Source organism: Calonectris borealis, chromosome Z (assembly GCF_964195595.1).
Source record: "Calonectris borealis chromosome Z, bCalBor7.hap1.2, whole genome shotgun sequence".
Taxonomy (NCBI): Eukaryota; Metazoa; Chordata; class Aves; order Procellariiformes; family Procellariidae; genus Calonectris; species Calonectris borealis.
Genome location: NC_134352.1, coordinates 36,066,193 through 36,080,489, shown reverse-complemented (window position 1 = coordinate 36,080,489; position 14,297 = coordinate 36,066,193). Strand labels below are relative to the sequence as shown.

General features: G+C 34.7%; 1 protein-coding gene across 1 annotated transcript in view; it reads right to left on the bottom strand.

Moving 5' to 3' along the window:
- The window catches only part of ADAMTS19 (ADAM metallopeptidase with thrombospondin type 1 motif 19), a 153,267-nt gene that overhangs the window by 64,268 nt on the left and 74,702 nt on the right, over positions 1-14,297 (bottom strand). Inside the window, exon 8 of the mRNA XM_075137023.1 lies at positions 12,417-12,522. Within this exon, the coding sequence (XP_074993124.1) occupies positions 12,417-12,522 (106 nt within the window). The remainder of the gene's footprint in view (positions 1-12,416; positions 12,523-14,297) is intronic.

Below are 14,297 nucleotides of genomic sequence, written 5' to 3'. Positions count from 1 at the left end.
AAATAAATGAAATACTCTCAGCTTTGAGAGTATTTGAAGATTTGTAAATGAGCATGGGACTAGTCTCCAGGGCATTGGATTCAAAGTGTGCTGCAATTTTGCAGCCCTGAAGAAAAGCAAAATTTTGGAGTGAATAAAGCTTTATACCTTGTATACCTTGTATACCTTCAGCCAGAGAGCAGTCAAATCGCTTAGAGACTGCAAAGATGGGAGAAATTTGCTGCTTCTGTAGAAAAACTAGAGTACATCATGCTTCTCCATATTTCACCACACTGCAGTGCCAAGGGGCAAAAAAGGCCTGCCACCCATCGCTGAAAACACCAGCTCACTTTTCTTCTCCACTGTATCGCAAAAACCCCTCACGACTAGATCAAATTTTATACTGTTTTGCAAGCTGCATTACCTTGGGTTTACTAATGCAATGAACTTAAATGCCGTGTAGGGCTTTATCTTGCCTATCAGAGTGCTCAGTCTCTTACAGTGATGGATACACCCCACAATCTAGAGCACTGGAACAGCTGCCTCTGCATGAATCGGATAATTTTGTTAGTTGTAAACAGTGTAACCGAGGTAAACAAATGTTTCTGACTCCCATTTAGCTTCCGTCTTTTCCTGAACTGCCTGAATGGGATAAAACAACTACATGAAAGTGCCTTTGCACTTTCCTTACATTCTTCTTACATGCCTCACATGCAGAATTTGAGAATTCCTTATCTCCAGAGTTCTATCCAGAAGAATTATGGAAGAAGACACAGAAAATCTAATGACACTTTGCTTACTTTGCTGACTGCACATGAAATAGGTTTTGCTTACGGCTCTTCAAGTTATATACTTCCTTACTGCAAAAGTATTCATGTATCAGCATCATACATACACTACGATTTGAAATAAAGCATTTACAACATACAAGTACACAAAATCTTGTTGAAACAATTTATTATAGAATTGATGGTTCCCATTTATGCAGAATGGGAATTAACACATTTATATGTTATTTAAAACATTTTTTAAAATTAAAAAAAAATAAAAATAATTTCTGATTACTATTATTTCCCATCCACTCTGAAGAGCAATTCTTGAAGTCACACTTTTCACAAACTAGTCTGTAAAATCACCCAGCTCAGTTGAGCTGAACCAAGATCTTCACTGTTTTAAAAAACAATTCCACTAGCCACCATTACAGACAAACATCAGTTTAACCCTTTTTTCCAATTTACTGCCACAGAAGCGTTCTGTATAGCCTATCAGTACATACATTCTGAGGACAACATTGTCTTTTAAGATAAGAAGTGGTAAAAACTGTTGTACTTATAAAAACTGTGTATATTGGCAACATTACGCCCTAATAAAAAGATCTAATTCCAACCGTCTTCCAATACATCAGCTGCTATACTTTTGCAACACTTCTTCTATTCTGCTTTGACATTCAAATGTAGTTCAAAGTATCTGCATTAATCCAATAGGATTCATTCCTCCCTGTGGTTCCACCTCCAAATTAAGTACATGTAACAAAATACGCAGCAAGCAGTGAAGACCAGCATTGAAGCCTTTGACTATCAGAATGAATAGCTACTTCAAAAGGGAAGTACAGGTCATTATGTTAACATCAACTAATTAAATCACAAGACAATATGTGAGGAGTATGCTAAAGTAGCAACAGAACCTGCTTTTAAACATTCTCAGAAATCTTTTCCTCAATATGTGCTGTTGATCTCTTCTATAGCATGCTAATGACTTCATACCTTTATCTGACCTAGTATCAATTAAAAGACCACGTAAAAGTAGATATGCAGTAGTATTGACTTCTGATTTATTTCACCACATCACGTGTGGTGAAAGAAAGAAGCTGAACAGTCATTGCTACCTTCCTATCCAGCAAGGGAGTAAGTAATGTAAGCATGTATATCTACTTCTTCATTAACAATCAAGGATATAACAATAGTCAATGCTCACACTGGGGATCATGGTATTTTCTAGCTTTCCTTGCTGTACTGTCTACATGAAAGAGACAACTACATCCTTTCACTAAAACAAAGGCACTGCAGAAACTGTGTCTGTGTAAGGTGCTGTTCTGTGCCCTTCCTATAGAATTTATTATGCTAGTATTAGGCACATTGCTCCTCTCTCCCACAGCTGTGATCATTCAACCTCATGCAAGAGTAAAGCAACACCATGTGCATGTGGGAGGAAGACAAGGGAGTCTGGGGAAAGAGGATAACTTTATAACAGTCTGGGACTCAAAATTCTCCTACATGTGCTATATTCATAGCATCATGAATTTGCTCAGTGACCCCACACTCTTCCAGGTGGAAAGCTTTTTATTATTTATTCATTATTTTCATTGTGCTTTCCAAATGGCAGATGATGACCTGGTTATCACCATCACATTCCACTTAAATAAATGGTAGTGCAGCTGAACAAGAATGATGCTATTAAATTAGAGACAGGCAATGCAGGCACAAAGACTAAATAGTATCAAAAACTTAATATAGGAGCAATTAATTGGTGAGTTCAGATAGATGTGGAGAATTACTTTAGGTCTATCTGTAAAATAAAAAAAAGCTAGAATTAAAAAGATTAAAGAGAACTACTACTGTTTAGAGTTTTACAGTCACTAACAATGAGACAGGCTAGGAAATAAGGGATGGATTAGGAAAACCACAAGAGCAAGCACCCAAGGAACCAGAGGTAGGTTACTGAATATTCAGTATAATAAATAGATCCCCAAATCCTAAAAGATAACAGTTCAGTGCAAGAGATATAAGCAGCAGAGGAATGATGAGTGTAAACTCCAGATCCAGGATAATAGCACTAGTTTAAGCTCATGACAGAACGAAAATTATTGAAAAAACTTTTCCTTTGTGAAGGATACAGTAAACCTCCAAATGCTGCACACACCTCTGATGTGTGATGGGAACAGGGTGCCATCTAATTTCTTTCAAAATTCGTATTTTTATAAACGATCACTACATAGCATTTGTAAATTTACTGCACTTATTATCCTACAGGTAATCATCCCACAGATTTTTTTCCATTCTAGCAAAAAAATCACAAACATATAATGGATTGTATTACTTCAAAAAAATAAAAATAGGAATTAATTAAAAATCATTATTAATTACAAAGTGTTATCCTCCCTATTATTTCCAATGTTTTCTTTTTTGTTATCATTATGTGCAATACTATGTTAGAATGATCAAAACTTCTTAAACTACAGATTAGAAACGACAAGGTTTAAAAGCTTATATCGCTTGTATGATTTTTCTATAAGGGTTTTCAAACATATGAGGGTTTCACAGATCATTGCATAAATGGGATAAGACACATGGTTCTAATTGTAAATGAATTATTTAGCCTAAAGTGAATTGAAAGGCAAGTAACCCAGCTACAACTATGATGGTAAAAGGCAGATAATGATTTATTTTGCAAAAACTTTGTCTTCAAAGGAAGAATCTACTGGACAAGGAAACTTCAATCTTCTTCTTAATAATCTGATGATTAAAAGAAAAAAATAAAAGAAATATGTTTAAGCAATGAATATTTATCTTTTGTGAATCATTGCTCGTTTTCTAGGATGTTGGCAACTCACACTACATTTTCAATCTTAAAACGGTTGGGTAAAAAATACAACATGGATATTAATATTCTGACATTAACATATACTACATGCTAATGTCCAGCTGAGTTTGTAACTTTTGCTAAACAGCTTCTTCTCTATCACTCCAACACTTCTACCACCATGTTTCAAGAAGCTGGAACTAGACATAGCACCATGTCATGGTCCTTTGACTTAAGTATGTAAATAATTTAAAGCTTTGATGTGACAGATGTATTTAGCATCATAACATGAAGATACACATTGTCCCTGAAGGTTTTTACAGAGAGTATATAATACAGGAAAAGTATTCACCTCTGGCAAATACGATACCCATGCCACGTCCTGCAAACTGCTGTATTTCAAGATAAATAATTATGTCTACCGTTTCTGACTTTAATCTTATGCCAAGGAAAAACATTGACACACAACATTTCTTCAAATTGAAGAAAATATGTAATCAGGAAAAAGACTTTGAGCTATCACGTAATCAATGAATAAAATTAAAAATAAAATAAATAAATGAATAAAAAAAAGTAAGTTTCCTTATTAACAAAACCCGTTGACACTATTACGACCTTTTGCCAACTTTTTCACATCTATTTTAAATGTATTGGACTATCAATTAAGCCTATGCATCCTGTAGGCTGTTGTTCAGTTACTAACTGTTCCGTTTACAAATGCTATTCTAAGGAAAATTAACTATAAATCCATCCTGGAACATTGTAGTCTGGCAGAAATGGAAGCCTTGATACTTTGCTCGAGAAGGAATTGACTAATCTTCTAAATTTCAAGTACAAAATTAACATATCTTTTTAACTTACTAAAAATGCTGATGCAGTGCTACTTCACTGTCTCAGTGCTTCATTTCTTCCTGAGGTGTTTCTTTCTTCAGCTGTCCAGCTACCAGCAAAAGGCTCGTGAGGCTTGATTTCTGCTAGCCATTGTTGTGATATGTTTGCATAAAATAAGATCTTTCTTGAGCCTCTGTCTGTTCTTAGAATTGGACTAAGCAAAACTATTTTTTTTCATGGTTTTGAATCACCATATAAATTTTGAGAGTAAGAGTAAATGGAAATGCAAAGTATGTAATAAGCTGCATCCTCTTCTGTCACCTCTAATTGCAAGTGTATTTTGTTGGACAATTTCCAGACCACTGGGAAGTTTGGTATCATATACCCATCTGCCCAATAAGATCCTAGGCTGATTTAAGTCAGCATAACTTCAGTACTGTGGAACACAGATGCCTACTTTGATATGCACGTAGGAAGACCAGAGACTATTGATTTTTAAAGAACTTACCTACTAAAGCATGAAAACTGAATGACAGAATTTAAGGTGATCTCAACGACCTTTTCACTGCTTTTTTGGGACAATGCTATTTTTTGCCAATACTTTCTATTTCTATTACCCCTCTATTGGAGGGGTATTAAATGTTCTACTTGTATGGTTGAACATCTAATAAATAGTTTGAACATCATTAAAATAAGTTAAAAAAAAAAAGAGAGAGAGATTTTTAAAGAGGCTTTAAAGATCAGTTAGTGCACTGTGGGTTTTTTATTGCAATAGTTTTGAACATTTATCTTATGGATTATTTTCCTAATCTAATAGAAAAAAAGGCAGCATTTGTGATGAAACTACTGGGGTGATTCTTGTATAAATGATGTTTGAAATAAAGAATATGTAATGCTGAAATACAATACAAATTGAAACCCCCCTATTACCTTTTATCAAAACAATAAACTAAGTAATGAAGAAAAGGGGAAGCATTATATCTTTCTTGTTAAGAGTAAATTTAATAAAACTGGTTTCTTATTAAACAAGTACTATGCTTTATAGATAAAATTTCCTGTAAAGTGAACATTTTTGAACAAACAGGACAGAAAATGTTACCACAGATAGTAAAACAATACCAAAAATAATACAAAAATATGTCCATGTCTTATGCAGCTATCCACAAACTGCAGAGAAGTATAGCCATTTCTTTGTAAATCTGCCAATGACACAAATATGCATATGGGAAAGATAATTTCTTATAGTTTGTTGTGTATGTATTTTTAAAATCATTATAAAGCTCCATTTTGCAAACTTGCAGCTGTGCTTTTCAAATTCTATTGCTCAAAGTTAGGTTCACATGTCTGCACTTCAGGTGACAGTCAACAATAACTTTATTTTGAACAAAAAACTCAGTAATGATGAAAATCAGTCAAAAGCTCAACATGTCTGACAGTCAGGCTGCTTCTGTATGCAACTACCTGAATCTATGTTCATTTCTATATCTACAGATAGATTAATATCTGTATCTATGTATCTAAACTCGGACTGAGAAACCCAGCTTTGGACCGTTAGCCAAAAAGGACAGAAAAATTACGGAAAGAAGCAATGGGGGGAAAATGAGAGAGTCTTGGCAGCTGGGAGAAGGCCACAATGACAGGCGCTTCCCCTGCACCTTCTATCCACTGTCCCTGTACCCCATAGGATCAGGGATTTATGGGAGAGAAAAGGAAGCAAGTAGATTATTTGGGGACAGATTACTGGCACGGTCCCCAATGACACAACAGTTCTGCAGCAGCTTCTTTCTTACTCAGTAGTCACTGCCATGGGAACGCCCGACATTGTAGGACCCCAAGATAACCTGAGTCAGGATGCTCGGAAGCAAGAGCTCTGAGAGAAAGGGACCCCAGAGTGATATTATGGCCATTACTGAATAAAGGCTTAGCTTAATTATCAGTAAATGGAGTAACTATCCTAACATGTCAGCTCAATATATCCTTGGTTAAATAACCTATGCTTTGCAAACATCTTTTAAGTCAATAATTTATCAACAAATCAGAGTTGGCTAAATATACGACATCACAGTACCTCTCTCACACAGATCTACTTTAAGAGAAATGCTATGCACAGCATATAAAAGGTAGGTATATTTGGGGATTTTCTCACATTTGAGTGTTCCAGTGCTTGGAATGATAGGGCTCAAAATTTTGCTAGCCTGTCTCCTTATGTATATGCTAGTATACAAACAATGACAAAAAACATCCAAAATTTTAAGAGGATGTATAGGAATTACAGGCAGAAATAGAAGAACAGCTTCACATCAAGGAAAGGGGAGACAGAAAAGCAAAACCTGAAATAAGGAGGTCCCGACCAACAGTAAAGTTGGTATTTTAACGCCAAAATAAAGAAATAGCCTTTGTGGGTGCCAAGAAATTAATTTTTCAGCCTCCGAGATCAATAAATTTAGAAATCATATTGGCTCTTAACTTACTAATTACAAAGAAACAATTTATAAGTCAGCATTAGTGAAAAAAATAAAAAAAATGAAAGCAGAGGCTTAAAAGTTCTAGTATTTTAGAAAGGAAGGGCTGAAGCTGGGAAAAAAAGCATCATTGAAGCATTAATAAAACATAGTCACATTGAACCTAGTAGTTTCATATTTTTACTCTTTCACTCAAATCAAAAGCCTGAGTAACAGATTGCAGGACGAACTTGGGAAACATACTCCACTAATGAAGGCAGTTGCAAAGGAACTGTACTTGTACTGAAACATTCCTGTAATCGAGGAACCTCAAAAGACCACCTCCTACAGAATGAGCTCCTTAGTACTTTCACCAGTTTTTGTTTCAAAACTATTCTTCAACTTACCACACCTGCATTTATTTCTGCAGGAAACAGGTTTTCAACTTCCACAATTGCCTACCTCATGATTTCATACTGTGGTCCACCGTCCTGAGATCATATATTATTTCATTTATGGTTCATTTCTTAATCAACTAAAATGTTCTGAGCATTCTGAAAAATTAATTTGGCTGCCTTCTCAGAGCAGAAAATTGCACTACAGGTAGAAAGTATTTTTCTTCCTTTGTGGTAAAACAGCATTAAAGTGTCACTTTTTTGCTTTCTAATTTATTCTAAAAAAATATTTATCCCACATTCTGGAATGTAAAATAAATGTAATTAAATAATTATCCAAATAAGAACAGTACAATCTGTTGCATGGCTAGAGGTCAACTATGTCATGTAAGAAAAGAAAGGTCCTATGGATGCAGGTAATTTCAGCAGTGTGATTCAAATCATGGATTGTTGATCTAAATTCTATTTTCAGGAATTAAAAGTGTATTCTGTTAATACAGATACCGACAAATACAGTGCTAATATAGATACGTTTCCTTGTTTGGGGAAACAAGAGAAACCTATGCTTGTCATGAGTTAGTAGGAATTACAAACTCTGCCTTCGTAGTCTGTCCCAGAAAAGGGGAAGGCACATGAAGGGGAGGGACTCTTTCATCATTCATAAGAAAGGCTGTTGTCACTGACCAAGCAGACAGAGAGTTTTCTTCTTCTATTTTTTTCCAAATGAATCCCCAAAACCCCCTCCTGGTGAAGTTAAGCTTTGAGAAAGTTACTGGATTAACAGATAGGAGACTCAAAATTCTTGGTATACCCAACAGATAGGTATTTTGGAAAGAGAAAAACAGTGCCACTATCCTGTAAACCCCTCTGCACTTCTTTCTCAAGATAGAAAAGTCATTAAAATGTAAACAATGGGCACTCTGTATGCATATCCAGCCACGTATCAAGTAAGGCTTCATTCTTTCTCTCACAGCTGAACGATAAAATAAATGCTAAACAAATCGTTTGACTTAACATCTGAGACAAAATGCCACGTGTCAAATGCCTTAATTTAGTGATCCTTACTAATTTGAATCCTACTGTGCACAGTTTTATCAGTGGGAGTGACCACTACTGCTCCTGAAGTTTCTCATAATACTTGTGATTACATGATTTCAAGATGTAAGGAGGTCTTCTGTCAAACCTAATTAATACCTTTTCTTTCCATGTGCTAATCTTGTTCCTTGTTAAAGACAAATTCAATTGTAAAATTCTACTTTAACCTTATAAATATCAAGATAGCTCTTTTTTCAGTTACTTTAATGAGATTCCCTACTCCACATTAGTAAGTCATTCACAAAGATTGGTAGACAGTTGCTTTTATTATTCCTGTTGATATTATTATGTTCTGTTATCATATTTCAGACTGTGATAACAAAAATGCATGGAGTAATTGATGCTCCATTAGCATTTCCTAAGCTCCCATTTAAAACTCTCTTCAAGTTCCACTGGATTTCATACAATTGTTTAATATCGTCACAAAAAAATATATGTTGTTTGCTCACGAGTTATTAAGTAGGTGATTGAAAAATCCCACCGACTTCCTGTTTGGAAGTATTTTGAAATACCTGGTAGAATACCCTGAATTTTAAAAATAGACACATTTCATATTTCACAAAATGCTTACCAGAAAAAGAATGCAGATGTGTGTAAAATTGATTTTGAGAAATTCCACCAGTATCTCTTTCAACTATTTAAAACAACTTTTAAAGTACACTTAGAGCACATAATAATTGTTAATTACTGTATTTTGAGATACTACAGTTTACATCTATCCTTTATTTCTCCACAGACAGGAATAATGTAAGTAAAATGAAGATATAAGTGTTACTTGATAACCGAAATAATAGCATTCTCTCTCTTCTCTCTATTCTCCACGTGGAGACAATGTCTTTTAATTAATTCTTGTTAGTTTTTATTCTGTAATATGACTTCATTATATAATTACCTAGTTGCTCATTAAATTTATTTTAATAAATAGGATTTGATTATTAAAACCAAATCCATTAATGTGTTATAGTTTTTAATCTCTGATTACACAGACTGGTTCCTAATATTTCAAGATGGAGCTCAAAAATCAATTGTTGACTTACAACATTAATTCTCAATGTCATTAAAAGATCATCTGTTTTCAGATATACATGGCTAGAACAAAGATACTTCCTATTGCAAAGTAAGGTTTAGTTTGCCATTGTATTTCATTGAGAGTATTTCTGTTTTAATTGAAAAACTAAGAAAACCACAACACAACACTTAATAAACAACCATGTATCAGAAGAATTCAGTATAATTAACCGTAATTCTTCAACTGTGTTCCTGTGCAAGCAAACCTAGATTTCAGCACAGAGGGTATACCCCATCCCCTCCAAAGTCCCCAAAACCTGTAATTATGCAAATGATGTCAGTGACATTAGAGATCTGCCAAATTGTTCTGAGTTTGCAAATGATCATGAGATTTTACCAGAGACAAATGAATTTCAAATATATAGGTAACAGCACGGAGTTTGGTGTATAAAAACAAGCCTTCCAAAAGCAAACTGTTATCTTTTTCAAAGGTACTTTTATGCTGCTCAGAACATTGGCAATTGTAAATGTATTTGTTTCTTTACGTTCTCAGGATGATCAACGAAAATCAACAGAGTCTATACTGCATACATTTTGAGTCTATTTGAATAATAATTTATGGGCAAGTATATTATTTGTTGTACAGAAGACAAAAAAATTAAGGGTTTTTTCTTCATACTTTGAGAGGCAAAGTTTTTGAGAAAGTTTTTGCTTTTTCTATGCTGCTGAACAGGACTCCACAACAAGAAGAGCAACTAGAATGGTTAAAGATATTAGACAAAAAAAGAAGGTAACTCAGAAAAAGTTTGTGAAAATTTTCTAGAAAACATGTGTTGAAGAAATGTGTGGTTCAAATAACATCCTGTCCTTTACTATGAAACCAGACTTGGTTTATTCTTTGTTTCCATTGTTTTTAGATGCCTATTACAGTACCTGCAGAGAAACGTGAGAATGTCTCTAAAGACATCCAAATGCCATTATTACTGTGAGACTATGATGGCTGGGGTATCATCATGATTTGTTTTTCCAAATTTATTTGAATTAATAGGGAGGGATTTGAAAGTTCTGAAATTCCATAGTGTAGCCTTTAACATTTTTTCCCAGTATTCATGTATCAGCAATTTAGTTTTTATGTCCTTGTAGGAAGATCATACTAAATCCTTTCTCTTCCTCAGTCCCACAGCAGTGCAAAGCCATGAAAATATTTCAAGTTGAGGACTGAATGCAACAGCCTGGTTATAAAGCCTGGTCTGTGGAGCAGTCTTGGAAGAACTGCTAGGCAGCAACAGCGAGCTTCCCTGTCTAACTTGTTCCGGATACTCTTTGGCATCCAGCAGCCCTTAGAAAGACAAAGATAGGTCTGACTTGTCTACTGCAAGATAAAACCTTCTTTACAAGATCAGTATCCCACATTCTCAAATTTGCTAGTGCAGAACCAACACATCACCTATAACTTTGCAAAAATTTTATACCTGCTACCTGTTTTCCACATCTAGGATTATGTACATCACCATTTCTCAGGAAGCATAAGGTGTTACATTTCTTGTTGATCAAGATGCCTCTTTCTTCAAATCTACTAATTCCACTGCCAAGCTTTTTATTCTCTAAACATATTTTACTGTGCAGGGCATACAGCAGTACTTATATTTCTCTAAATTATCTGGCATTATCATACCCGTCTCAAACAATTTTCTTATTTACTCCATCAGTGAACTTATCTGCAGATCATATTCAGTTTTGTTTCTTTCCCCTTATCCTTGGTTTACTGTCATAAGAACCAGTGTACAGAAAATGAGGCTTCCCCTCTACCCAACCCCCTTCCAATATTAGCAAACACTGCAGTGAAAAAAAGAAAAAGTACAGCATGTGGCTACAAAATACGAACAGATTTTTCTTTTGAAGTCTTTCCTTTATCATAACTATCACTCAAGCAGACTGGCTTATATTAACCTGGAGTTGCTTTCTGCAGTTATGAAAACTCAAAAAAAAGAAAAAACAGAAAAGAGAAATTTCATGCTGCATCTCATTCTCATGTCACTCTTTTCCTCCAAGTTACAAAATTTCTCTGAATTTGCTTATTTTGCATCCAGGACAAATTTTAAATAGAAATATTTTAAGTTCCAATTCTTTCTTGTAATAAACCGCATGTTTCAATATTAGATGCTATGACCTCCATTCACAGAGAGCTTTGACCAAATTGAAGCCTAATCACTTTTAATTCAAAGTGTTTGTCCTAAGATACCTAACCTCAATGTTCAGAGGTTCAAAGGATTTAACAAAGCATCCCTCTCTGTTGTCACTCTGAAGCTGCTATTCTAAAAATGCATACACTGATACCTGGAACAGACACTGCAGGTAAAAACGGCAGATTAATACACACCTCCCTTTTTTTTTTTTTTAAATTAAGAACTCTCCTATTTATTTTTCTTTAACAAGTACTGAAGCCAACAATCAAATACAACTTTCACTAACAAATTTGTTTATTGCAACATGAGAATTTTTCACTTTGCTTCAAAGTATTCCTCATGTAATGAGTAAAAACATCCAATCCAATTGTGAAGGATAGTTACCTTCACCATCACTTTGTCACCCTTTTCTATCAAGGGGAGAAAAAACAATATTAATGTTGTGATGACCGATGGCCATTATACACTTTAATGAGATCTATCCTGAGAAAGTCAAATCAAATAGGGGCTCTTCCAACTCACAATCTCATTAAAATGTTTGTTGGCAAGAATAGTCAGAGCTGGATCTGATACACAATACCACAGACCCAAAAGAAAAAACATCTTGGGGCACCTGCTTTTCCTCTGGACAATGTCAGTCCTTCCACCTAACCTAGTTATTGTGTAGTTGTAAAGATCTCTGCATTACTCCAAGTTGTAAACATTTTCTTAATGTACATACTGTATAACAATATATGTCATTATTATTATTAATAACAAAAACATTGTTTTCTAAATTTTTCATCAAATTTAAAAGCCTTCCTAAAAGAAAAAAGGAAAAACTGAAGTACACAATCAAGTTAATCAAATCATAGTAATATTACACGCAAACAAATACTAGGGTTTGTTATCCACATACTTACTTGTGACCCATTTCATGGGCAATGGTAAAAGCGAGATTCAGACCATTGTCCTCTGCAATTATACATTTTCGTTTTTCACTGCACATTCCACTCAGATATGCTATACCTAGGAAACATAACCACCACATTCAATTATTTTTTGTTATTACTAACTGTATGTATTATGGCATTATTGACCCCAAACAGGTCTGAAACCTTATTGTGGTCAGAGCCATCCAAATATATAAACAGGTATCTCATAAAGGTTTATGTACTCATAACCCAGAATGACTGATTTTAGCAAAAATTGGATAAAAGATAGCAAAGAAATGGCAAGCAGTGGTAATATTACCTGATTACATAGACTGCAATGTGCAAAAAATGTATTCTTTAAAAGTGTTGCTAGGTATCTTTATGAGATGTGATAGAACACACACATGAATATTGATACTACTGTAAATGAAAATAGATGTCTACAACAATAGGGCACAAATCTGAACAGGTATTTCCTCTGACAGACTCAGAAGAATAGAATGCAAAGCATGGAGCCATGCCCCTACATTATCACTGATAATTACTGATACAATGTTCAGCATGTTAATGATTTTAAAAATGTGTAAAAGAGTCAGGTGTCACAGAACTAGAAGAATTCTAGGTGACTGCAGCCTCGCAAACACATTCATTGTAGAGGCTATAATGCCTCTACTATATAATACCTAAGTTTTCCAAAGACAGAAGCCTGAATGGTGGGCTTTTGAGTTCAAGTTCAGCTTCTAAAAAGTAGAATGTCTGTAATTGTAAAAGCTTTAGTAACATGCAGCTTAATTTATTTCAGACCACAAATACGTTTAGCGGGGACCTATTGTCGTCACTCGTTGCTTGAAATTTTGAAGCAATCAAAATGCTGTTTCAAATGTTTGGCCTTCTTCCCAGGAACATCCTTTCAATGGAATGGTGCCCTCTGGATCAACATGTTTGCTGAATGTTTGCATGTAAAGGTCAAGTTTGAAATGTTTGACAGTGTTTGAAATTTAGTCATAATTAGCATTCTAAATTAACAAGATAAAAGTAATTCTTCTTACAATCCAAGTATTTGTCAGTCTGTGAGCACAATGCCTCATCCACAACATGAAATTCAAGTAGTAACCCCATCACTAGTCTGGCAGAGTTGCTCTCAACAGAGCTGGATGAAAGTTTTTGGACATAGAACTCACGTGACAAAAAACGTTGTTCAGGACTGAACAAAACAATCACAAATTAGATTTGAGCAAGGCAGTATATTTCAACTTCTACTATTTCTTTCCAAAGAAGGGGGAAAAAATGAAGCAGGGATAAAACTAATTTGGGACACAAGAAAACGCAAAAAATGTTCAAAGCAAAAAACCTGAAGTCCTTCAAATTACACCTCATGCTAAATGTAGGTATCGTTTATACTAACTGTATTGAAAATAAGAGAAGTAAGAAATGTTCTGAAATGTGATGTTTTATTTCAAATGTTATGCTCCAGTGGCTGAAATAAAAAAAATATTTTTAAAACCATTTTGTGCCTTGTAGTTCCACAATTACATGCATCTTCTTTCAAATTTTGATGAGCAAACTGAAGAAGATAGAGCTGCTTTTAATACTGTAGCTCTAAGTAGTAGAGCTGGTAACAATACCAGAAGAAGCAGACATCAGCACCCTGACTTCAGCCGGCACTAATGAATTTACAAAGTTCTAAAACAACATAGAAAAATTACTCTTGCCATAGAGAAAATCCAGTGCTGCATTTTGAAGTGTTGTGGGCATTCCTATTACTATAATGCAAAACGTTCAGAAATACCTTCCTTAATGTGCTGGTTTGGACTGGGATAAAGTTAATTTTCTTCACAGTAGCTGGTAAGGGGCTATGTTTTGGATTTG